The 27,520-nt window shown below is 37.6% G+C and overlaps 2 protein-coding genes across 3 annotated transcripts in view; both read left to right on the top strand.

The window, feature by feature from the left end:
* Positions 1-6,039, top strand: part of LOC102185163 (transmembrane protease serine 11C-like) — a 64,102-nt gene extending 58,063 nt beyond the window's left edge. The window contains exon 10 of the mRNA XM_005681660.3: positions 5,878-6,039. Within this exon, the coding sequence (XP_005681717.2) occupies positions 5,878-6,039 (162 nt within the window). The remainder of the gene's footprint in view (positions 1-5,877) is intronic.
* On the top strand, positions 9,626-27,254 carry GNRHR (gonadotropin releasing hormone receptor). Of its 2 annotated transcripts, none has more exon segments than NM_001285612.1 (3): positions 9,626-10,154; positions 23,189-23,408; positions 26,978-27,254. In NM_001285612.1, coding segments are annotated over 3 exon segments (987 nt in total). In that variant the 5' UTR covers positions 9,626-9,632; the 3' UTR covers positions 27,223-27,254.

Raw genomic sequence — 27,520 nt, 5'->3', positions numbered from 1 at the left:
TCGGATAGCCAGAGTGCCTGAAGAACTATGGATGAAGGTTCATAACATTGTACAGAAAACAGGGATCAAGACCATCCACCAAAAAAGAAATGCAAAAAGGCAAAATGGTTGTCTGAGGAGGCCTTACAAATAGCTGTGAAAAGAAGAGAACTGAAAGGCAACGGAGAAAAGGAAATATATACCCATTTGAATGCAGAGTTCCAAAGAATAGAAGGAGAGATAAGAAAGCCTTTCTTAATGATCAATGCAAAGAAATAGAGGAAAACAATAGAGTGGGAAAGACTAGAGATCTCTTCAAGAAAATTAGAGATACCAAGGGAACATTTCATGCAAAGATGGGCTCAATAAAAGACAGAAATGGTATGGACCTAACAGAAGCAGAAGATATTAAGAAGAGATGGCAAGAAAACACAGAAGAACTATACAAAAAAAGATCTTCATGGCCCAGATAATCATGATGATGTGATCACTCACCTAGAGCCAGACATCCTGGAATGTGAAGTCAAGCGGTTCTTAGGAAGCATCACTATGAACAAAGCTAGTGGAGGGGATGGAATTCCCATTGAGCTATTTCAAATCCTAAAAGATGATGCTGTGAAAGTGCTGCACTCAATATGCCAGCACATTTGGAAAACTCAGCAGTGGCCACAAGACTGGAAAAGGTCAGTTTTCATTCCAATCTCAAAGAAAGGCAATGCCAAAGAATGCTCAAACTACCACAAAAGTGCAGTCATCCCACATGCTAGCAAAGTAATGCTATAAATTCTCCAAGCCAGGCTTCAGCAATACGTGAACTGTGAAATTCCAGATGTTCAAGCTGGTTTTAGAAAAGGCAGAGGAACCAGAGATCAAATTGCCAACATCCACTGGATCAACAAAAAAGCAAGAGAGTTCCATAAAAACATCTGCTTCTGCTTTATTGACTGTGCCAAAGCCTTTGACTGTGTGGATCACAACAAACTGTGGAAAATTCTTCAAGGGATAGGAGTACCAGACCACCTGACCTGCCTCTTGAGAAACCTGTATGCAGGTCAGGAAGCAACAGTTCGAACTGGACATGGAACAACACACTGGTTCCAAATAGGAAAAGGAGTACGTCAAGGCTTTATATTGTCACCCTGCTTATTTATCTTATATGCAGAGGACATCATGAGAAATGCTTGGATGGAGGAAGCACAAGCTGGAATCAGGATTGCTGGGAGAAATATCAATAAGCTCAGATATGCAGATGACACCACCCTTAAGGCAGAAAGTGAAGAGGAACTAAAAAGCCTCTCGATGAAAGTGAAAGAGGCGAGTAAAAATGTTGGTTTAAAGCTCAACATTCAGAAAACGAAGATCATGGCATCTGGTCCCATCACTTCATGGCAAATAGATGGAGAAACAATGGAAACAGTGACAGTCTTTATTTTGCGGGGCTTCAAAATCACTGCAGATGGTAATTGCAGCCATGAAATTAAAAGACGCTTGCTCCTTGGAAGAAAAATTCTGACCAACCTATACAGCATATTAAGAAGCAGAGACATTATTTTGACAACAAATGTCCATCTAGTCAAAGCTATGGTTTTTCCAGTAGTCATGTATGGTTGCACTATAAAGAAAGCTGAGCGCTATTGGAGAGATGGTGCGCATGATAAAGAGGCAGGTTGAGGAGGGTAAAAGTTCCATTCGGGATTTGTAAAATATGAGGTGCCTATGGAATATCCAGATATATATGTTTAATATATCATTGTAAATAAGAATCTTGAGGTCAGAAAACAGTTCTGGCCACAGATATATACCTAAAAGTCATTGTCATCTGGACAGTAGTTATATTCATGAGCATGGATCAATAACTCAGTGTATAAAATAAGAAGCAGCTAAGTAACTGAACTCGGGTATCATGCTTTTAAAGGACTAACAGTAAGAGATAAGAATGATCAGAAAAACTGAAAAGCCTAAGAAATTGATCTCACCAGAATCCAGGGATTGGAAAAAAAAGGGGGGATGGTTAATAATAATACATAACATCAAGTCAAGTTAACTGCTGGAAAGTGTCTATCAAATTCAACAATTGTATATTGGTAAAGTTGGAAAACTGCATTGGTAGAAAACCCGTTTTGAATTTTTCTACCAATTGAGTAAAAGATTAAGTAAGTTGAGCAAAAGAGTATTAGTTTAATATAGTCTCATTTATTTATTCTTTTGTTGCTCTTGCCTGAGAAGACATCCAAAAAGCTATTGCTAAAACCACTGTAAAAGTGATTACTGCTTACATTTCCCTCTAGGAGTTTTATGATTTCGGGTCTTATATTTAAATCTTTAATCCATTTTGAGTGTATTTTTGTATGTGATATACGACAATGGTTCAGTTTCATTCTCTTGCACATAACTGTCCAGTTTTTCTGAAAGTGAAAGTGAAAGTCACTCAGTCATGTCCAACTCTTTGTGAAATTCCAGGCCAGAATAGTAGAGTGGGTAGCCTTTCCCTTCTCTAGGGGATCTTCCCAACTCAAGGATCTTCCCAACTCAGGGATCAAATTCAGAATCCACATTGCAGGCAGATTCTTTACCAGTTGAGCCACAAGGAAAGCCCAAGCACCATTTATTAAAGAGGGTGCCTTTCCCGCATTGCATACTATTCTTACCACATGAAAAGATGCTCAACGTCATTAATTATCAGAGATATGCAAATCAAAACGACAATGAGATATCACCTCATACCTGTTAAAATGGAAATTATGAAAAAGAAGATACAAGTGTTGGTGATTGCAAAGAAAAGGGAATCCTTGTACACTGTTGATGGGAATGTGAATTGGTGCAGCTGTTATGGATAACAGTTGGAAGTTCCTCAAAAAAATAAAAATATAACTAGTTTATTACATGGAAGCTTCCTAACTGTCCATTGATAGGTGAATGTATAAAGAAGATGTGGTATACACACACACACACACACACACACACACACAATGGAATATGATTCAACCATACAAAAGAATGAAATCTTGCCATTTGCAGCAACATGGATGGACCTAAAGGGTATTGTGCTAAGTGAAACAAGCAAGACAGAGTAACAGTAACTATATGATTTCACTTATATGTGAAATCTGAAAAACAAAATGAAACAGACTTATAGGAACAGAAAAGAATCTAGTGGCTACCAGAGGGGAAGGAGTGGGGGAACAGATGAAATACATGAAGAGAATTAAGGGGTACAAAATTCCAACTATAAAATAAATAATGAAGTAGAACATAGAAATATGTCAATAACACTGTAACAACTTTGCATGGTGACAGTGGTACCTGGACTTATCATGGTGATCAATTCATTATGCGTTCAATATAAAAGATCAAATCACTATGTTATATACCTGAAAATAACATGATATTATACGTTAATTATAATTCAATTAAAAAAAAAAGAAGTGAAGAATGAGAAACTGGAAACTTCAGTATAGACTACTACATTAAGTTTGGGCTTCCAAGTGGCTCAGATGGTAAAGAATCGGCTTGCAATGCAGGAGACCTGGGTTCAATCCCAGATCAGGAAGATCCCCTGAGAAGGAAATGGCAACCCACTCCAGTATTTTTGCCTGGGAAATCCCATGGAGAGCGGAGCCTAGTAGACTACAGCCTATGAGGTTGCAAAGAATCAGACATGACTGACTCATTAACACTATTACTACGTCAAGTCCCTTTTATGAAAAGAAGATAATTAGGACAATAAAAGAGCTTTTAATATCCAGAAATATTGTGATTTTTTTCAGGTAGACAAACCAAAACAGGCAGACAAAAAAGTATATATGCCTACAGAGAAAAGGCAGTGAAGGGAATGAAGACATTTTGGAAAAAAATACACAAAACAATTACTGATAGAACAGTTTTGATTCAAAGAACAGATGAGGGGATTAACCCTGAAAAGAAACAAATACATTCATTTGCCTGAAAAGGAGAGTAAACATAGATGTGGGCTGATGTAGGTGAGCTGGGAAATCAAAAGGGACAAGGACAGGAAACTGAGAGATTGCTACCTGTTGCTCTCTACTTATTCCATCAATTTGAAACTAAGTAAGATACTAGGTTCCAAGTGAGAAAATCAAATTTTTAAAAGTTCTGAAATGAACCTTGTATGTTGCTGGTGGAAACGTAAAATGATGACCCTATATGGAAAGCAGCATGGTAATAATTTTTCAAAAACAAATAAAAATATATTAACCATACATTCCAGCATTTCCATTTCCCAGTATTCACCCAAAAGAATTAAAAGCAGGAACACAGATATTTGTACATCCATATTCATAGCAGCATTATTCACAAGAGCCAAAAGACTGAAGCAACACAACTTTCCATTGATGGAAAAATTGATAAACAAAATGTAATATATGCATAAAATTACATATTATTCAGCCTTAAAAAGACAAAAATTCTGAGACACTCTACAGCATGGATGAAACTTATGACATTATGCTAACTGAAATAAGCTAGTTGCAGAAGTACAAATGCTATACAACTCCATTCATGTAAGGCACTTGAAATAGTTAGATTCATAGAGACAGAAAGTGGAATGGTGACTGCCAGGACCTGGAGAAAGGGGACAATGAGGAGTAATCATTCAATGCTGGGTGTAGAGTTTCAGTTGTCCAAGATGGAAAGGTTCTGGAGATGGGAGGTGATGATGATCACACAATATGAATGTACTTAATGCCATTGAATTGCATACTTAAAATGGTTAAAATGGTAATTTTACGTGTATTTTATACAACTGAAAAATAAATAATAATTTTTTAAAATTATGAAATGAGAAGAGTTTTTACTGGCTCTTCTTAACAATGAGAAAGAAATATGTCTAGGGACCCCTTACTACAGGGGAGGGGATGTTGGTTTAAGGATGTAAATTTGTGACAAGATTTTCTTTCACAGTGTATGGTTGGCCCAGATTATAGTGGGTGGAGGGTAAGAAGCTAAGAATCTTGTTGGCAGAGTGATCGTATGGACAAATCATGCACTATAGTCACATAAAGAAAGATAGAAAGTAGGAGTTAAGTTGGAGAAGGCAATGGCACCCCACTCCAGTACTCTTATCTGGAAAATCCCATGGACGGAGGAGCCTGGTAGGCTGCAATCCATGGGGTCGCGAAGAGTCAGACATGACTGAGCGACTTCCCTTTCACTTTTCACTTTCATGCATTGGAGAAGGAAATGGCAACCCACTCCAGTGTTCTTGCCTGGAGAATCCCAGGGGCAGGGGAGCCTGGTGGGCTGTCATCTATGGGGTCGCACAGAGTCGGACATGACTGAAGCGACTTAGCAGCAGCAGCAGCCTCAGGAGGTAAGTTAATACACTAGGAGAAAAGGGAGGAGTCAAAAATTAGCTTTCTCAAGAAGTTGAAGAGCAGATGTAGGCTGAAAAGGAATAGAGTGAAAAAACTGCAAGTATAATGCTGGTAGTAGCATCTCAAAGGTGGAGCCGATCCAGGTATTTTCCCAAGATTGGAAGAGTAATAGCCCAGTGCTGGTAGTGAGTAAACATAAATTACTTCTTTTTCAACATCTGTGTGAAAATGAGAGCATTTGGGGAGATAATCAGAGAATTCCTCAGCATACTGATGATGGTATAAGCAACAATATCTTAACTATCTCTTTTGGGTAATAATTGAGTTGAGATTTTTCAAATGTACTTCTTATTATTATATTGTTGTATCCAAAGACATATATTGATGTCTTTGATTTAAATAAATGATTATAAAATTAAAAAGTGTTCTTGACTAGAATCATTTTAATATTGAAATATTTAGCTTTTTTCCTTCTGTTTCTCCTGTCTTTACTACAGGAGAAAAAAATAAGCAATATTCATACTTAAATTATAAATAGTCATCATATATATCCTTTTCTCTCTAGGGTGACTCTGGTGGACCTCTGGTTGGTGCAGATTATAAAGGCACTTGGTTCCTTGCTGGTATTGTAAGCTGGGGAGATGAGTGTGCCCTTCCAAACAAGCCTGGAGTCTACACTCGAGTGACACACTATAGAGACTGGATCATGTCCAAAACTGGTCTCTAGTGCAGAAGTACATTAAAGTTCAAAAATTATACCCTTGTTAAACATGTTTGTAATTTCAAAGCATATTTAACTTAGTATCACCTCTCTTTATGCACATTCAATATTTCAAATTTAAACATATTTGTATAATTTTAGAACTATGAAAAGTTTTTGTGTATTAGATTTTGACAAATATTTACTGATAGCAATGGAGTAGGACATAGAAATCGCCTTTCAAAAAAAAAAAAAAAGAAATCTCCTTTCACCCCTCTCTAGACTGAAAGGAATTATTTGAGTAAATATGGATTGCAGTTTACTGAGATGTGCTCTGTTGATTTGTAGATCCAGGTCCCTTGGGAAGTCACAGATTAGATGTTATCAATAAACTCCCTTCTATTGCATATAAACAATCTCTTCCTGAATCACATGGACTTCTCCAGATCCAGATATCGGCGGGTTGTAAGCTACTGAGCCGCAATAATACTTCCTATAAAAATTTTTTCAGGAAAATTTGTCTACTTGTTTTCTTTCTAGTTTTTGTACTAATGCTAATCCCCTATTGATTGCTTCCTTACCTTGAGTGACATACAATAGAATGATAATCCCATAAACTATCCCAAGTCAATAGGTCCCTTGACAAATTCTGATGTCCCTACGATACTGTTATATGATATAGTTGTTACTAAGTATCTACCTAGCATAGCACTCTAAAATGAAATATTTGCTGTAAAATTTTTGCATGATTTAACACAGTAGGTTTATTATTTGATTGGTCTTAAAATATTCTGTTGTCTCTTGAGACATAAATGTGTAAAAATTAACATTTCTATGCCCCGCCAAAGTAGTGCTGAAGTCCTGTCCAGTGTTCCTGAGCACAAGAAGGCTATAACATGCCTTATGGAGAAAATGTACATGTTAGATGGGCCTTGTCAGGCATAAGCTATAGTGTTGTGTCCATGAGTTCAATGTTAATGAATCAAAAACCTTGTGCATCCAGAAAAGGTAAGAGGAAATTTGCTGATCTGTACATAAGGCTGCTTCAGAGAGTGCTAAGCTGAAACCCATAGTATATGACGAAACCATAGAAAAGCTGCACGATGGTGAAAGTTGTGGATTCACGAGATGAGGGCTGATTTTTTTTTAAACAAGTCAAAATTAATTTAATCGGCAAAATGTTATAACTTCAAAAGGTATTTACACTGACAACACAAACATTGTCTAAAAGATCTTAACGAAATAGTTTAAACTCTCTTTTTCTTATCCCATCTTCAGAATCCATTGTGCATTTTACACTCAAAGCACATCTCAGTTCAGCTAAGCCAAACTTCAGATGGTCAGTTGCCACCTCTGGTTGATGGCAAAAGTACTGGAGTGGGGTGCCATTGTCTTCTCCGGGTTGATGGCTATAGTGCTGGACAAACCCATGTCTCGTCCATTTCACCAACTCAAGTCGAAGCTAAATGATAGATTGAGTCTTTCATTCTAACTAGCATCCCACATATCAGAAGTTCTAGGCCAAGGGTCAATTATTCGTATAGGCTTGTGGGAAGAGCAGGTGTTCAACACTGATGACTTTTGGCTTGTTTTTATAAGGATGTTGACAAATGAACCTGTGTGATGCAAGTGATATTTTTGGCTTGCAGAAACCTAACAGTGTGTTTTCACTAGAATCAATGGTTCAGTATTCACTAATTCAGAGTCCATGGCAACTTTATAGAATACAACTACCACAAATTATTGTCATATTGACTTCTTAGAGCAAATAAGTAAAGTGAACTGTATATTTATGATATATTTTTGTTTAAAAATGCATGTGTTACATTTTTCTAAAAAAAACACACTCCTCTTGATTTCTAACTCATCTATTTCCGCCACTAATTTTTCTAAAGCTGTCTATTTCAGAACCAAAACAATCCATTAGAAAATATTTCCAGACCCTTCAGAAAGGCACTTAGGAAGTAGATTCCATGTCGTATGGTATAATATTTCATCCAGGTCTAGAAGTAGGGAGGAAGCCAGTATTTCTGAGCATGTGGTGACAACCAAAAGGGAACCCAGGTAAGCAACTGGTCTAAGCTGCTCAAAACCCAGGAGCTAGCACAGAAGACACTGAAGAGGTACGTAAGGTAAGTCCAGTACTCTTATCTATCCTTATATAGTGCCAAATAGACTCCTTCAGGGCCTCGGTGATGCTATGTTGTTGTTGTTGGTTAGTCTCTAAGTCATGTCTGACTGTCTTGTGACCCCATGGACTATAGCCCACAAGGATCCTCTGTCCATAGGATTTCCCAGGCTAGAATACCGGAGTGGGTTATCAGTTCCTTCTCCAGGGGATCTTCCCAATCCAGGGATTGAACCAATGTCTCCTGCAATGGCAGGTGGATTCTTTACCACTAAGACACCAAGGAACCGCAGATGATGCTATATTCATGTTTCATTCACCTGCCAAGAGAGTATATATAGCAGGTATTTAGTAATTATTTATTTAATAAATGAATGTAAGACAACAAACAAACAAATGAAACTACAAGAATGGGCCATCTAAATTAAAATAACCACCCTTACTTTTAACATTATTCTTTCTTTGGCTGCTACAGAAGCAAACTAGCTGATAAGACAAATCAATCTGGTGATTTAATAAATTCCAATCTAAGTCATACCAGTAGTAGGAAACATCATCAAACACTCAATATGTAAGATACAGCAACAACACAGAGAAAGTTTCTAAGTGGCCCTAATGTGAAATGATCCAACTACAATATAAACAGATGTATACTATATATAAACATGCATAGATGTGGTTAAAGCATTTATACAGTATTCTAATACCAAGCTACCCTATGAAATAACGTGCAAAAACAGCAAGTACAATAATTAGACAATTATAAAATCAAAGCAATAACAGAAAAATTGTTCATGAAGTTAATGATTTTATCTAAACATTAAGAGTGATTGCATAAATTTGAATGCATCTCAGTATTAGATCAAATTAATTCTAACTGTTAAGGTATTAGTTTGATGTTTCATAGAAAACAGTTCTGAATAAATATATTTATTTATCTAGTGTTTGGATGCTCAGCATTGTGTGATTGAAAAGAAAACAAATTTTTTGAGAAATTACAAATTTGTGATTCTTTAAATTACAAATCTTAACTGGATCAAGTTCTTTTTTAGTATTTTCTTCTTTTTCATTTTGCATGTATTGAACAGAACACTTAACACTCTTTTTTTAGGAAACGTCTTCATTAAAGTTACTTGAATAATATCCTAAGAGAATTTTAAATACAAAATTAAGTTTCAAACGCCCTTATTCACTTAGGAAAAATGTTGTGAAAACCAGGCCATCTGCTGAGATACTACAGTTACATTTGGCCCTCAGAAAGTGTTTGTCTGCTTTGCTTTAGCACCCTGTTGGATTACAAGCCCACAAAACAAGTTCACCTTGATCTTTCACTTTAAATACAAAGTATCTCAGGGACAAAATTTGACATAAATATAAACCTGTGACGTTACCTGCCAAAGAAGGCTGAAATAAAACAGGACTCCAAGTGCAATTACAATAAACATCAGAAGTGCCAGAAACACTAGTCTTGAAGCTGTATCAGCCATAAAGGATGGCAAACGGTGACTCTCCTGAACAGAATGAAAACCACTGTTCAGCGATCAACAGCAGCATCCTACTAACACCGGGCAGCCTCCCCACCCTGACCCTATCTGGAAAGATCCGAGTGACAGTTACTTTCTTCCTTTTTCTACTCTCCACAATTTTCAACACTTCTTTCTTGTTGAAACTTCAGAATTGGACTCAGAGGAAAGAGAAGATGAAAAAACTCTCAAAAATGAAGGTGCTTTTAAAACACTTGACTTTAGCCAACCTGCTGGAGACTCTGATTGTTATGCCACTGGATGGAATGTGGAATATAACTGTTCAATGGTATGCTGGAGAGCTCCTTTGCAAAGTCCTCAGCTATCTGAAGCTTTTCTCCATGTACGCCCCCGCCTTCATGATGGTGGTGATCAGCCTCGACCGCTCCCTGGCCATCACCAGGCCTCTAGCAGTGAAAAGCAACAGCAAGCTCGGACAGTTCATGATTGGCTTGGCCTGGCTCCTCAGTAGCATCTTTGCTGGACCACAGGTAAACCAATATTGCAAACTTTTTATGGAGATTACAGATTTCCTATCTAAATCTGAATGAAGGTCTTGTCAAAGGTAGTATTGTATTATCTCTGAGAGCTTGGGCTCTGGAAGTCAGAGGGTGGAATTTAATCCTGACTCTGCTGTTACCTTTGGCAAATGTCTTAACCGCTCTGGGTTTCAGGTCTTGCATTTATAAAATGGAGGCAATGTCTACTTGATGCACCTTTGTAATGATTAAACAAATAATTTGTTAAGTTTTCTATCATACTCTCTGGTACACAGAAAATGCTCCCTCAAAATGAAGCTATTCTCAAATTTGAACTCACACTCATTTGATTCTTCCATCTACATTTTCTTTTACTCTGGTTGACATGATAAATTGGGAGAATCTTTAGGAACAATAAAATTTGCATAGGTAGAAAGTATGCATACCTTGTTTTATTTGGAACTTCGTGAGTTTCTGTCATTGCAGCATAGAAAGAACTATCCTTAATTAGTATGTTCTGTAGTCTGCAGCTGGGTGGGATGGAATAAAAGGAAATGTGGGGTATCGTAGACGTTTGGATATTTGAACATTTCCCTGAGGTTGACTTGAGCTTTATCTGGAGTTAGATGAGACTGTAACAGGCTGTTAGCAAAACTCTGTGACTATTGGTGCAGGCAAGGCCCTCTCCTTCAGAAAGCAGATAGCCCTCCAGACTGTCTTTATCAAAGGCACTCCGGTTGATGGATCTTCAGAATCTGCCTCTTCAACTGTCAGATCTCTGAAGAAGACAATGAATTCTTGAAAATGGCAAAGATGACCAAATTGTCTCTATGTGTGTGAATGTACCCTGTGAAGAATCCAGGGTACAGGGATGTGTCAGGAAGTCAGGCTCCTCCGTCCATAGGATTTTCCAGGCAAAAGTACTGGAGTGGGGAGCCATTGCCTTCTCCGGAGTTTACCATGATCTTCCAAAAACTTGTCACTACAAATAGACATTTATCTAGAGATTCTAAACTAGCCAGCTGGCATAAAAAACAAACAAAAAACAAGCAAACAAACAAAAGCTGCCACACAGGATGCACTAAATGGTTCACGACACTAGAAAGTTAGATAACTATATTCTCCCACCAATTCCTCACTTAACATTTTTTATATATCAGTGTGTGTTTTATGGCAGAAAAAACCAAAATGCTTTGATTTCCCTGGAGAAAAGTATATTAAAATTATTTTCACAGTGACTGCATATATAAGAATTAATTTAGCAAACATGTCACTTAAATGAGGTTACTTAGCAAAGGTTTATGCTCTGAAATTTTTCATTTTATTTCTTTGAACTATGAGTGAGGTGTATTTGTGTATTGTTCAATTTTCTTAGAGAAGATAAACACAAGTTTGGTTCCTAACACTGAACCAGGTACTGATGAAACAAAGAGACAAAAATATGTCATTCAGTTATAGAAATAAAACTTATGCAAAATGAATACAACTATGTACAAAAAAGTTTTCAAGCCTATTACCAGTGTAAGAAGAGAGAGAGAGACGAATTATTAAAATGGTGAAGGAAGGGTAAAAGTAGGATAAACTGAGTTTTTTTAAAAAAAAAAGGTCTCTAACAATTTTATTAACACTTATATAATAGGTCTTGTGCTTAGCTGCTCAGTCGTGTCTGACTCATTGTGACCCCGTGGACTGTAGCCTGCCAGGCTCCTCTGTCCATGGGGATTCTCTAGGCAAGAATACTGGAGTGGGTTGCCATGCCCTCCTCCAGGGGATCTTCCCAACCCAGGGATCGAACCCAGGTCTCCCACACTGTAGGCGGATTCTTCACCAGCTGAACCACAAGGGAAGCCCTAAAGTGAGTTTTTAAAGATGAATGTATTTGAATGGAAAAAATAAGCCAAGGATCAAATGTATTTTTCAGCAAAAGTTGTAAAGTGGTTAATTTTCAAAGGAGATTTGTTTGGCTGAAGGGACAGATTGACCAGTAGCAGGAAATTAGATTTCATGGTTGCTGCCTTTCCTTTGACCTCATGCACACTGTTTGTCAGAAAACATTGTAATTGTGTACTTGTTTGTCTTTGCCATTATGATATGTGCTGCTACAACAATGAAAACTGTTGTGTTCAACTTAATTCATATTCACAATACCTAATGAGACACCCAACAAAAATATAAATTTTAAATGTTTGGATACCCTGGTTCCTCTTCAGATCAAATAAACCTTTCACCTTTTACTAAAATGAAAACAAAGTTTGGATAGATCAACCAATAAATGGAGGTGGAATGGATGTATATAACAGAAGATAGCTGGGGGAAATTCTGAGAACAATGTGGAAGACATATAACTTTCATGAGTCTTACTCAAGGATTAAATGATTTTTTTGTTTTTCTTCATTTTCATTTTTCTGAGAAACAGTCTGTGTACATCACCATGTAGGTTTAATGTGTACAGTATGATAGCTTGATTTACATATAATGTGAAATGATTAACACAATAGTTTCAGCTAACTTCTTACATCATCTCATATTGACACAATGAAAAGAAAAGAAAAGAGTTTTCTTTCCTTGTGATGAGCTCTCTTAGGATTTACTCTAACAACTTTTCTAAACATCATACATCAGTGTTAACTGTGGCCATCATGTTGTACATTATTAAAATGACGTACATAAGAAAATTTACATATGGGTCACAGAATATGGTAGTATTGACGGTATTTCATTTTGTAAAACAAATGACTCAGTCTTGCTTTCAGCAGCACTTTAAATTGATAAAGCACTTTGCTGATGTTTCCTGAAAAACCACACATTCATAATCTTATGTGATATTTATATGGACTCTGTGAGGTATGTAAAAGCTATGCTATTATCCCCATTTCACATAAAAAAAGACCATTCAAAGAGAACCTTTGAAATCAATGTCCTTCAAACTTTCTTGACAGTAATGGAAAGAAAGAAATACATACTACATAAAGACTTAATCTATCTCTCATAGACCTATAATTGAGAAAAGTTTTCATAAAATAAATACTCTATTCTGTTCCATTTCATTTTTTATTACTGATTACAACCAACTGATAGGTACAACCCACAGTTTGAAAAGTATTCACTTAAAAGGATTGTTTGCCCAGTGCCTGTTGAACTCCTGTCTTTTTGTAAGTCCAGTTTATCTTTTTATTATAGCTCTCTGCTCTTTCTCTCTGAATAAAAGAGGCTTCAACCCTGTGACTAATGTTATGTGTGCGTGATGGGGAAGACAAGAGATAGGAAAGGCCTTTGATTTCCAGGCTGTGTGACAGTGAGTACAGCTCATGCTTCACCACACTCCACAAAGCCCATTGACAAAAGCACATCCTGTTGTAGCTAATTTAAAAGGAGTTTGAAAGGATGACTTTTAGTTTTCATCCTTTGTTTGTTATTGTTCAATTGCTCAGTCATGTTCCACTCTTTGCGACCTCATGAACTGCAGCACACCAGACTTCCCTGTCCTTCATCATCTCCCAGAGTTTGCTCAAACTCATGTCCATTGAGTCAGTGAGTGATGTCATCCAACCATCTCATCCTCTGCCGTCCCCTTCTCCTCCTGCCCTCAATCTTTCCCAGCATCAAGGTCTTTTCTAATGAGTCAGCTCTTCACATCAGGTGGCCAAAATATTGGAGCTTCAGCTTCAGCATTAGTCCTTCTAATGAATATTCAGGATTGATTTCCTTTAGGATTGTATTTATCCTTTGGTATATATATATGGATATTCTATCACTTGATTAATTCATGCTAGGTTGGAAAAAGAAAAAAAAAAACTAACAAGCTAGTTGTCATGTTCCCAGGAACCTGAGAATTTATGACATTTTGCTAGAGTTCAGAATGACCAACTTTCAAACTGACCACCTTGCTTTTCCACCTTGCTGATCACCTCAGAGTTCTGTCATGGTTTGGGGATATATTTCCAGAACTTTCAGTGTACTGTGACCAAAATTTTATACTTTTGCTTGTAACTGAATTTTATTTAAAATGAAATTCTGTGTGGAGCTTCAATAAATGAAACAGATATAAATGGAGTTGCTCTGGTCAAATAGGGATAAGGGAATCCCAGTCCTGTTTGACCATTCACTGGCTCCAGTCCTAGTCTCTGAAGACCTCAGATATCCCTGCAAGTCTGAAAGGCAGTGGGATTTAAACAAAGCTGGTTTCAAATCTCAGTGCTGTCTTTTGCCAGCTATCTAAGTAAATTACTTAACCAAGTTTAAAAGGGTCATTGTAAAAAGTGCTATAAAGAGTAAGATATACACAATCATATATAAGACTTTAAGTATAAAGTCTTAAAAATGCATTACTATTCATTCCTTCCCCTTTTCCTACCTTAATTACTTCCTTCATAATAGGATTTTTGAAGTCAGGAGAAAAAAGTATTAGGGAAATATGAGTATGAAAATAAAATAATTATTTAAGAAACAGCCAACAAAATTGCTTATGTAAAGATTGCTTCAAAAAATTATGACATTTATTCTGACTGATAAGTAAATTGGGCCAATGCCCTCCCTAGTCACTAAGCTGTCTTATTCACTCGAAAAGCTTTATATGCCAGAGCATAATGATTCAAGTCTTGGAGGTATTGTTTCTAAAGTAGGATAAGAAAGGAAGAAAAGGAGGAAGGGAGAGGAAGGCAAGGCAAAACAGCCAACAGGACTTGAAAGGATATCTGACTTAAGACTGACTGTGGTTAGGCTAGCAGGTGCATGTTAAGGAGAAAACATTTCCTGAATTTGGTGTGTCCATATCCAATTAAAAAATGCAAGGTTTCTGATGACTGTCATCTAAGACCACAAGAATTCCAGAGCAGCAGATTATTTGCAGATAGAGTTCACATCACTAGTTTCTCTATGCTACTAGGGAGAATTATATGTTGACAGCTTTTTAATTCTGTAGGTAACCCAGGTCTGTAGAGAAAATGCAGTCACCCTCAATATCCCCAGGGGATTTGTTCCTAGACATCCTCCTTCCCCACCATGGTGGCCTCAGACAAGAAATTTCCCAGATGCTCAAGTCTCTTCTATAAAATACAGCATAGTATGCCGGGGTCCAGCCCCGGTGGATCCAGGGAACTCGAAGGGTGGACGGCGTTGGCGTGGAAAGACTTGTTTGTTTATTAATGTAAGATTAGATTAAGAAACTATAGTGTAGTAAGAAGGTTAAGTGGAGGAAGAGGGCTGAATAGCTTGGTTTACGCGGAAGGCCAATAAAATTCCAGACAAGGAATTTGCACCATCTACGTTGGGCCACCGGCGCCCACTTGAATATCTAAGGGTGCCTCGCCTTAAGCTCCCTTTCGCGCGGGTCTTAACAGCCGGGGCAAGTAAGTAGACCTGGCGAGCCTCCGCGCCCCAGATGGAGATTCAGCCTGAAGTTAAAGTAAAGAGCAGAGAGAGGGAAGGGGAGAGAAGAGGAGAGAGAGAGACATGGGGGGAGCCAGAGTCCCAAGAAACCAGGCCGAGAGACTAGTTCGAGAAACTGGTCCGAGAAACTGGCCCCCGGCCCCTGGCCCCCATCCTTTATTGTTCAGAAGGCCTTTTATACTTTTGATAAAACATGGAGATCAATGGGTAACACAAAATTATGTAGCGTTCGCAGCCCAGACTCTTTCTATACATCATTTTGTATACAAAAGGTCTCAGGTGATTTACATTATCTTCTGGCCAAGAAGCTTGTTAACACTTTTTGGCTCTCTTCCTTAATGAATGTTAATTTTGTTTCCCCTGAAATGTTTTTCTTTAATCTGCATCTCCTTAAAGCATTTAAAGTTACAACTCTATAGAACAAAGGTGCAGTGGGATATAACAAAGAAGGTACTTAACTCAAAGATCTAATGTTGCTAATACCAGGTCTACTACTTGTTTTTCTATATACCAACTATATCTAAAAATAAAGGATATGAAAATTTGGCAGCAAGCATTGACTCAACAAATGAAACTTTTAATCAGTCCTATTCTAAAGATTTTGACTCTTCGGAAGCCCCTACATTCCTAGGATGTTTTAAGCTTCCTGTGCCTCCTGCGGTCAGGAGGCCTCAAACAATCACATGCGCAGCTGTAGGAGTCCTGCAGGCAGGCTAGAAAGCCATCAGAGGGTTTTTGGATTGAAACACTCTTTCAAATGCAGAAGACTAAAGCCCTGAATTGACTTTTTCCAGAAAATGTCAGAAGAGTGGAAAAGCAGAGCACAAAAGCCGGCAGATTTTTGTTGGGGTACATGCTTAGGAATTTCCAGAGGGGTCCCTGAAGTCTGAGCACGCCTTGCGTATGTCAGCTTCCTGCCTCATGACCTTGTCACGGGCGGGATTCCTCACACTGGCTCCCGGCAATAGTATTTGCCTGTAACCTATGTACACCCTCTTATATAATTTAAATCATCTATAGATTACTTATAATACATAATACAATGTAAATGCTGTGTAAATAATTGTAAATACAATGTAATATATAGACAGTTGCTGGAGCTTTCCAAGTTCAAGTCTTGCTCTTTGGAACTTCCTAAAAATTTTTTTTCTGAATATTTTTCCATCTGCAGTTGAATCTGCAGATGTGGAACCCAAAGATTTGGAGGGTCTGTTGTATATGAGTATTCCTTTATTCTTTGGTGTGAAGATGTGTGGTTTAAATAAATGTGGAGGGTTGCCTGTTACAAACAGAAATTTACAATTCTAGCAGGCTCTTCTGAACTTGACAAGCAGCTTGTGCATCTTCTGTCCATGCTGCCACTTCAGTCGTGTCTGACTCTTTGCAATCCTATGGACTGTAGCCTGCCAGGCTCCTCTGTCCATGGAATTCCCAGGCCAGAATACTGGCTTGGGTTGCCATGCCCTCCTCCAGGGGATCTTCCCGATCCAGGGATCGAAGCGGCATCTCTTATGTCTCCTGCATTGGCAGGAGGGTTCTTTACCACTAGCGTCACCTGGGAAGCCCCACAAGCAGCTTAAATTCAATAAATACTCATTACTGTGTACAATATGTCAAAAATGTTACTGAGACATAGTAATAGCATACTAGTAGCAGAAATAACAATAATGGTGATGATGATTTTGATAGATAATAGTTATTCAGTACATAAACATGTGCCAGGAATTGTGTTAAACGCTTCTATGTTGCTTTGTGGTTCTTTGTTTGTCTCTGGTCATGCTGCGTAACTAGCAGGATCTCAGTTCCTCTAGCAGGACTGAACTCGGGCTTCAGCAGTGAAAGCCCAGAATCCTAACCACCAGGATTTCCAATCCGCTTGGAAAATTACATGAACAGAAGAGCCTGGTGGGCTATAGTCCACGTGGTCACAAAGAGTTGGGCACGACTGAGCGACTGAGCATGCATGAGTATCATTATATCACAGTGTGCAATACTGTCTCTTTTTTCCTGTAAGAGGCTAGAGAAGGAAAAGGCAGGAAAATCTTAAGGTGAGAATAAATAGTTAAGTGGTATCAGGAAAAATATGGTATAAATTTATAAATATGTAAACATATGCAATATATATTTATAAATTGTGTGCCTCAAACAAAATTTTAAGAATGGCTAGGATTTATATAGTGCTAACTGTGGGCCAGGCATTACTCTAGGTGCTTTGCAAGTATTTGCTTATTAATTGTCATGACAGTCTCTAGAGTTATTTATATCTCCCTAGCCCACCAGGTTCCTCTGTCCATGGAATTCTCCAGGCAAGAATACTGGAGTGGGAAGCCATTCTCTTCTCTAGGGCATCTTCCCAAGCCAGGGATCAAACCCAGGTTTCCTACTTTGCAGACAGATTCTTTACTGTCTTAGCCACCAGGGAATCCCAAGAGGAACCTAAAGCATAGCATCTAAAGGTAATCACCTTTGGAAAGATTAAGTCATGGTGTCACTAGTATGGGGTAAAGCGAAGGTTAAAAATTATATGCTAAGAGGAATAGCATCTGCAAGTGACTGTAAAGATGGAGAACAAACTGCTGTTGTTTAGGGCAAAATAAAGTAAACACTGATGAGAACTGGGGCCAGGCATGAGAGAGGAGAAACAAACAAATTTTTAAAATATCATCCAAGTATAAAAGAATCATTGAAAGTAAAGTATATCCCTATATTAATCATTCAAATGAACACGGTCTTGGAGTTGAAAATAAACTGAATGAAGCCTAAAACAAATTAGTTTGTGGATGAGTAAAATTCTGAATTTTCATAACACTGTAACTCTCCTTTGGAACTTGTCACAGTCTATTGAGTATTATAGTTGTCACATACATGCTGTATCTCCCCTAAGAAATATTTAATTCCTTGATAGCATGATATATTTAGTTCATCTTTCATGAGAGTGTACCTAGTATAGTTTTATGACCAAGGAGTTGCTTTAAAAACAAGCATTCATTACATAAAGATGAAAACCAAATTCAAATCATAGTACTATAAAGTCCTTTTCATTGAAAGATTCATCATTATAACTTAAGAATATGAACTATTAAAGTGAAAATGTGACCCAATGCAGAGCAGAAAATCAAATTCAGATTATCTGGTTCCAAGGCTGACTAGGGAGATGGAAAGAAAAAAGGGTTTTTAAGAATTAGAAGACTCTCAGGGTCATGTGAAAAAACCCTTCCCAAGATTTCAATTCACAACACCTGGTGGATCAAATTTAAAACTCAACTTTAAATAAGGACAGTTTGCAAAGAAGTATGGAAAACTGAAAGGGTCACTTTGTAACATGGAAAAAATTGATCTGGATCATAAAACAGAATTAGCTGAACTTGCTGTTCTTGACTTTAAGATCGATAATATTATCATTGGGCGCCCTCTAGTGGATTAACTTCAAAATTATTGTTTGTCCTTGAAGCTGAAAAGATCACAAACTGAAAATCAGCATTTTAATTACAAATAAAAGAAATAGGCTTGTATTTTATATTATACGTACTTAGATCTTATTATATCTGTATTTATTTTGTTTATTATATTTTATATTTATTAAAGTTTTTCTACTCTACAAGCAAAGAGGAAAAACAGTATTTTTTAAGGTATACTATTTCCACTCTGCCACCCCTAAAAGGAAAGAAATTCTGAGCTTATTAAATTAACTAAATGGAATTTAAGTTTACTAATTCAGTGAACAACTAAATGAATACTGTCCCTCACTTGCTTAAAACTTAAAAAAAACCTGCAACATTTTTGTTTGAATTAACTTATTACCAGTTTTAAAGCTCTTGGGCACTCTTATCGCTTCATTTTAATATTTTGTGGTAAAATGAAGTTTTTCAGTAGAAAATTTTGGAAATTATGAGGTAAGAAATGTGCTTGACAGATTGGGAAAGAATGAATACATGTCAACTAGAACTTGTTTGTGAAAACCACTTGCATTGTTTCCTTAATTGTTGACTCAGTTCTTTTTTTAATATAATTTCACACTTAAGGAAAGGTTGCAAGAATCATACAAAGATTTCTAGGATACTTATCCCGCAGATTCCCCAAATATTAACACTTTGCTACATTTGCTTATTTGTTTATTCTCTCTCTTGTATGTATGTTTTTATGGATTGTTTAAAAGTTCAGACATGATGTCTCTCTCAATACCTCAGTGTGTATTTTTTCTAGCACATTAAGTGCAGTATAAAGTATCAAAATCTGGAAATTAACATTAATACAGTACTACTGAGTGCCAAAGAATTGATGCTTTTGAATTGTGGTGTTGAAGAAGACTCTTGAGGGTCCCTTGAACTGCAAGGAGATCAAACCAGTCAATCCTAAAGGAAATCAGTCCTGAATATTCATTGGAAGGAATGATGCTGAAGCTGAAGCTCCAATACTTTGGCCACCTGATGCAAAGAACCAATTCCTTGGAAAAGACCCTGATGCTGGAAAAAACTGAAGGCAGGAGGACAAGGGGACAACAGAGGATGAGATGGTTGGATGGCATCACCAACTCAATGGACATGAATTTGATCAAGCTCCAGGAGTTGCTGATGGACAGGGAAGCCTGGCGCGCTGCAGTCCACGGGGTTGCAAAGAGTTGGACACAACTGAGTGACTGAACTGAACAGTACTACCGTTTAATCTATATGCCCTATTCATATCTCAGCTGTCTCAATAATAACCGCTTTAATGAAAGAAAATTCAAGATTATGCGCGAGGTTGTCGCCTTGTCTCTTTGCTTGCGTGTTAAGTCGTGTCCAACTCTTTCTGACCCCATGGACTGTAGCCTGTCAGGCTCTTTTATCCACAGATTTTTCCAGGCAAGAATACTGGAGTGGGTAGCCATTTCCTACTCCAGGGGATCTTCCCAACCCAGGGATCAAACCTGTGTCTTCTGCGTTGACGGGCAGATCCTTTACCACTGAGCCACCTGGGAAGACCCGTTGTCTCTTTAGCCTCCTTTAAACTAGAACAGTTCCTTGGTCTTTCTTTGTATTTCATGACACTGACATTTTTGAAGAGTGCAGACAAGTTATTTTGTAGAATGCCCCTCAATTTGAGTTTGTCTGATATTTTCTTGGGGAGAGATACAGGTTGTGCACTTGTCAACTGAAAAAAAAAAATCTACGACCTAAAAGTTGAGAAATATGTTTTATTCAGTAGACTTTTGAGAACTTAAGCCTAGAAGACAGTCTCTCAGATTGCTCCCAATTCATAAGAGGCAATGGAGGAGCCAGGATTTTTTAATAGGAGGCTTCTTTGCAACAAAAACCTGGTAGTCAGAACATCAGAAGATTATTGCTAATTAAAGAAAAACCATACATCTCAGGTTAATGAATGTAGCGCTTTTCTAAGTACAGAAAGATGCAAGAGCTTGGGCTTATTGAGATCATTCCTTTGATACATCACCTTAACGATCTAGGGCCATGTTTCTACTTTTCTCCGTCCTGAATCCACTCCTTAGGGAGCACTCCTGAGGGTAAGTGCAGTGGCTAATAACTTGATGGCCACAACATCCTTTGTTTACTGATATTGTAGGCAATATTCTTTGTCTGCATTGCTGTTGTTCCACTCAGTTGTGTCCGACTCTTTGTGACCCCATGGAATGCAGCACACCAGGCTTCCCTGTCCTTCACTATCTCCCAGAGATTGCTCAAAATCATGTCCGTTGAGTCAGTTATGCCATTCAACCATCTCATCCTCTGTCATTCCCTTCTCCTTCCACTTTCTATCTTTCCCAGCATCAGGGTCTTTTCTAATGAGTCAGTTCTTCCCATCAGGTGGCCAAGTATTGGAGCTTCAGCTTCAGCATCAGTCCTTCCAATGAATACTCAGGATTGATATCCTTTAGGATTGACTGATTTGATTTTTAACAAAAACATGAAAGAGGTGACTCTGAGTTCTTCTCAATGCTTTCTAGAAGGAAGCAGATGCTGTCAATCTGTCCCATTATTGGCAATGTTAGCTTAATTATTTGGTTATTTCTCTACTGTAAAGTTATTATTTTACTGTTTATAATGCAATGTATCCTACAGGTAGATACTTTGAGATGACATAAATAAACTAGTCTCCTCAAGCCTACACCCATATTTTTACAATTCATTGGTGATTCTTGCCTGAATCAATTATTATTATAGTAATTACAAAATGGTAATCACTACTTCCATTGTATCTTTTACATTTACTAGCTGACTTTCTGTAAAGAGCTTTTTCCTTTTCCCATGTATTTGTTATTCTGGTTTTGTCATTTACATCAGCATGGAGTCATGGTTTCTTTCTGTATTTGAACTCAGTCTTTTCTTTCAGGGTTGGTTTGTTTTCATGCATAAACTATCCCAGATTTGGCCAATGGGACCTCTTTCAAGCTGGTGCCTGAAATGTTTTCATATGCTCCATCATTCCCTGGGCATTTCCAGACTTTTTGGCACAGCAGGTGTTCCAATGACTTATTGTGCTTTGATTGCCCCAGCCTTGGGATTACGCACTTCGCCAATGAGCTCTGATTCCTTTTGTTAGAGAATGATACTAAAAATAAGATTTGGGTACTGGAGAGCGAGGTATGCTCACTGCTACTTAGATGACATTGTTCTTAGCCTCTCTCCACACAGAGCTAGAATAAATGTATGTACATGTACACACACACAGACCTTCAGATAGAAATTTCCCTCCCTCTTTTTTTTACTACTGTACAGGACTCCATTGTGTGGTCCACCATAGTTTATTCAGCTGCTGTTCTATGAATTAGTATTTAGATTATTTTCTATGTTTTTCGCTTATAAACAATGCATCAGTGAATAATCTTGTGCATATGTATTTTCATATAATGGAAGTAGGGGTGTATCTTCATGGAAAACTCCTGAATGTCAGGTTCCTGAGTCAAAGTTAAGTACAAATATATACTAATTATTGCCAAATTCCTCTCCTTAATGATTGTATCAATTTGCGTGCCTATTAGCAATGTATGAGAGTCTCTGTTTCCCTATAGCCTTGCCATGAGAGTTTATTACTGTTTTTTCTTTTTTTTAATTTTGCCAGACTTGATAGTGGGAAATGGCGTTATCAGTGTAGCCTTAATTGATTGACACTGCTCTTACCATAAGTGAGGTTGAAACTATGTTTTTATATACTTAAGGGTCACTGTTACACCCCTTTTTAATGAACTGTCTGTACATGTTTCTGGCCATTTTAATGAGCTCTTATGTCTCGAAAATAAAATTTAAATATTTATTTTGAGGGCATATTCTAAATGCCAGACAGTTTTTTTGTATGTGTGCTGCAGATTTAACAATAAAATCACTTGCAAAAATTTACTCATCATAATAGCATCTGAAATTGAAATATAGAGGAGGTTTAAATCTTTGGTTGGTGATTGTTCTGCAAGGCTGAAATAATTTTGGAAAAAATTCAAAATCCTACAGATCCATTCATATTACCCAAACATATTTTAAGTAAAGATCCACTTACAACTTTTTGTAGAAAAGCCAAAAGCCAAATGTCAAGAAGCTTAGCAGTTGCTTTGGGCAACAACATGTTAGAAGATTAGTACAATACAGAAGAGAAAACATTCAAGAAAACTTGCAAATATTGTTCAAAAATAAGCAATATCCCTTTTTAATTGTTTAAATTTTCTCCTACAGTTATACATCTTTGGGATGATCCATTTAGCAGATGACTCTGGACAGACTGAAGGTTTCTCTCAATGTGTAACACACTGCAGTTTTCCACAGTGGTGGCATCAAGCCTTTTATAACTTTTTCACCTTCAGCTGCCTCTTCATCATCCCTCTTCTCATCATGCTGATCTGCAATGCAAAAATCATCTTCACCCTAACAAGTGTCCTTCATCAGGATCCCCACAGTATGTATTTCTCAGATTAATTGTGGATGGACAGTTGTTAATGGCAATACTCCTACCAGAGAATCAGAATGGCACTTGCTGTGCCATATACTATTTTATCTATAATAGTATTGTATTGTAATAGTATTGCGATATTATTATGAGCAACTAACATAAATTAACTCTTTCAATATTCAAAATCACTCCATGAGGCAATACTTTTATTATCCCTAATTTAGAGATGAGGTAATTTAATATCTCCCCATATTATACATTTACAGCATGGAATTAAAGCTAAAAGGACAATTACTTCATTTACCCAGTAGAAGCATGGGCAAATTGTTCCTGCTGGTTCATCATAACACTTTATCAAACACCTGATGCCTAGAATATAACAAAGTACAACTCATAATGTAGTTGCCAATAGACTTGTTAAAGTTATGCTGTTCTGTGTCACATTCAAATCTCCTGTATCCACACACTATGCACATTTTGGTGTGTGTGTTGAGTATGCTAAATATTATGGAGCATGCAACTGACTATTTGATCTTTCACTTCACACACATGGTTGTACCTTTTTTGCTTCAAGAATCTGTTGCATTCTCAAAAACAAATGTATGAATTTTTAAAATTTTCTATTGCAGTTGATTAGCAATATGGTATTAAGTCCTGATGTACAGCAAAATGATTCAGTCATACATATACATGTATTTATTTTTAAATTATTTTCCCATTTAGGTTATTTTAGAATAGCCTAATAACAGAATAGTGTTCCCTGTGCTATATAATAGTCCTTTGTTGGTTATCTACTTTTTGAATGAATACCTTTTTCCATCCCCTCACGTTCAGTCTGTGGTGGTGATTGCTAAGTCTTATCTGACTCTTTTGTGGTCTGTATGTATCCCTAGATTTGAAGTGTGTCTCTTGTAGACAGCGTATATATAGGTCTTGTTTTGGTATCCACTCAGCCAGTCTCCGTCTTTTGGTTGGACTGTTTAATCTGTTTACACTTAAGATAATTATAGACATGAATGTTATTGCCATTTTGTTCATTTTTTTGGATTTGTTTTTGTAAGTTTCTTCCCTCCCTTCCTATTTTGTTCTCTTCTCTTGTGATTGATGACTCACTTTCAGTTCAGTTCATTTCAGTCACTCAGTCATGTCTGGCTCTTTGGGACCCCATGGACTGCAGCACACCAGGCTTCCCTGTTCATCACCAACTCCTGGAGCTTGCTCAAATTCATGTCCATCATGTTGGTGATGCCATCCAACCATCTTATCTCATCTTCATCCCATCTCATCCAACCCTTCTCCTCCTGCCTTCAATCTTTCCCAGCATTGGGGTTTTTTCTAATGAGTCAGTTCTTCACATCAGGTGGCCAAAATATTGGAGCTTCAGTTTCACCATCAGTCCTTCCAATGAATATTTAGGACTGCTTTCCTTTAAGACTCACTTTAGTATTGTGTTTGGATTCCTTTTGTGTGTGTGTGTGTGTGTGTGTGTATCTATTGTATACTTTTGGTTTGCGGTTACCATGAGGTTTTGATATAGCAGCCTACATATAAACAAGACTGTTTTAAGTTGCAGGTCTTTTAATTTCAAATGCCTTTCCAATATCTTGCATTTATGCTCTCCTCACAGTTAATGGTTTTGATTTCGTATTTGTCTACAGATGATTTCCTACTTTTACTGTATGTTTGCCTTCACCAGTAAGCATTTCCATTCATAATTTTCTTGTTTCTAGTTGTGACCTTTTCTTCTCCCCCTGGAGAACTTCTTTTAGCATTTGCTCCAAAGCTGCTCTTGTGGTGCTGAATTCTCCTAGCTTTTGCTTGTCTGTGAAGCTTTTGATTTTTCCATCAAATCTGAATGAGAGCCTTGCTGAGCAGAGCATTTTTGGTTATGGGTTATTTCATCACTTTAAATACAGTATATCCTCTATATACAAACCTTCAAGTTGTGAACTTTCAAAGATATAAATGTGCCTTCACATGTCCAGTCACATCAGTTAGCTCATGTGTCTAGTGTGTGAAAATGGCAGCCTTCAAGAGAGCCACACCAATGAGTACTCCCCAGAACTACCACTGTCAGTGTCCCTGTCCTCACAGTGAGCCACAACCACCCCCTGCCTCCATAGGAGACCCTCCAATACTAGCAGGTAAATCTAACTCAGTCTCTTATGAGGTCCCTAGTTTTAACTTGGGTCCTACTATTCACAAGACCTTGTGTGTGCTCTCTAATAATGGAGTTTCTGTTTCCTCCAGTAACTCCTAAGATCAAACCCTGATGGTCTTCAAGGACAGATTCTCTTGGGGCTCCTCCTATTGCCAGATCCCCAGGCTGGGGAGCTTGATGTAGGACTCAGAACTTTCACTCCTGTGGGAGAATTTCTGTGGTCTAATTATTTTACAGTTTGTGGGTTACCCACCTGGTGTGTATGGAATTCAATTTTATCACTATCGCACCCTTCCTACCATCTCATTGTGTCTCCTTCTTTATCTTTGGATGTTCAATTCAGTTCAGTTCAGTCGCTCAGTCGTGCCCAGCTCTTTGCAACCCCATGAATCGCAGCACGCCAGGCCTCCCTGTCCATCACCAACTCCCAGAGTTCACTCAAACTCATGTCCATCAAATCAATGATACCATCCAGCCCTCTCATCCTCTGTTGTCCCCTTCTCCTCCTGCCCCCAACCCCTCCCAGCATCAGAGTCTTTTCCAATGAGTCAGCTCTTCTCATGAGGTGGCCAAAGTATTGGAGTTTCAGCATCAGTCCTTCCAATGAACAGCCAGGACTGATTTCCTTTAGAATGAACTGGTTGGATCTCCTTGCAGTCCAAGGGACTCTCAAGAGTCTTCTCCAATATCCCAGTTCAAAAGCATCAATTCTTCAGCGCTCAGCCTTCCTCACAGTCCAACTCTCACATCCATACACGATGTAGGGTATCTTTTTTGTTAGGTTATAGTGGGGTTTTTTTGTTGTTGTTGACAGAGTTGTTCAGCAGTTAGTTCTGATTTTGGTGTTTCTATAAGAAGAGGTGAGCTAATGTCCTTCAACTCGTCCATCGTGTATTAGTCCTTAAATCTCCTTAGTGCCAACTAGGATTCTGACACCAATCCAGTGCATGTGTGTTTTTGCCTGCACCAAGCTTACATCACCTCCTATGATGGCAACTGGGCTTCCTGCTTGGTCAGTCAGGAAAGGTGAAAAGTTATAAATTTATAAAATAAATGTGGCAATGTTGGCATGACAACCAAAAGGCAGTGAATTAAATTCAGTTCAACCCCAGTCCACTCTCTTAAAATTTTATTTGAAGAATTTGAGTAACCTCATATTTCAAATCCTTATTAGTTTGATGGAAAATTAATTTTAAGAGCATTACTACCTTTAATATTTCTATTTATTATGTAGCAGAGTGGAAAATTTGAGATATAAACGTGCTTTGTAAGCATATTGTCATTATTAAAAATATTAGCAATTTGCCTCCATTATATTCACCAGGTTGAATTACGATTCTGTTTCTTTTTTTCTACTTTGGCTTTGTAATAAAACTGGTCATTAAAAGCACCTTCTATTTTCTCTGTTTAAAAGAACTACAACTGAATCAGTCCAAGAACAATATACCACGAGCTCGGCTGAGGACCCTAAAGATGACGGTTGCATTTGCCACTTCATTTACTGTCTGCTGGACGCCCTACTATGTCCTTGGAATTTGGTATTGGTTTGATCCTGACATGGTAAACAGGGTGTCAGATCCAGTAAATCACTTCTTCTTTCTCTTTGCTTTTTTAAATCCATGCTTTGATCCACTTATATATGGATATTTCTCTCTATAATTGTTAGATTGCATAGAAAGTCAAAGAAAGGCAAAGTAATGAATTTCCCCTTTTGGGAATGAGAAACGCAAAGCATATTGTGACATATTTACATATAAATAAAGCAGAGTTTAAGGTAACATTACGCTTCTTCCTTTAGAAATCACAGAAACTCAATTACAAGGAAAAGATTTTTTTCAGGAAAAACAATGAAATATTTTCACTTAATCACATTTCTGAATTAATACATTTGCTTTCTAAATTCCTATAACACATTATATGGGTTTTTTAGTCACTTTATTCTTGTATAATAATATAT

The sequence above is a fragment of the Capra hircus genome, chromosome 6 (genome assembly GCF_001704415.2).
Source record: "Capra hircus breed San Clemente chromosome 6, ASM170441v1, whole genome shotgun sequence".
Lineage (NCBI taxonomy): Eukaryota > Metazoa > Chordata > Mammalia > Artiodactyla > Bovidae > Capra > Capra hircus.
The sequence above is the reverse complement of the archived record's forward strand: the minus strand, read 5'-3'. Positions and strand labels throughout refer to the sequence as shown.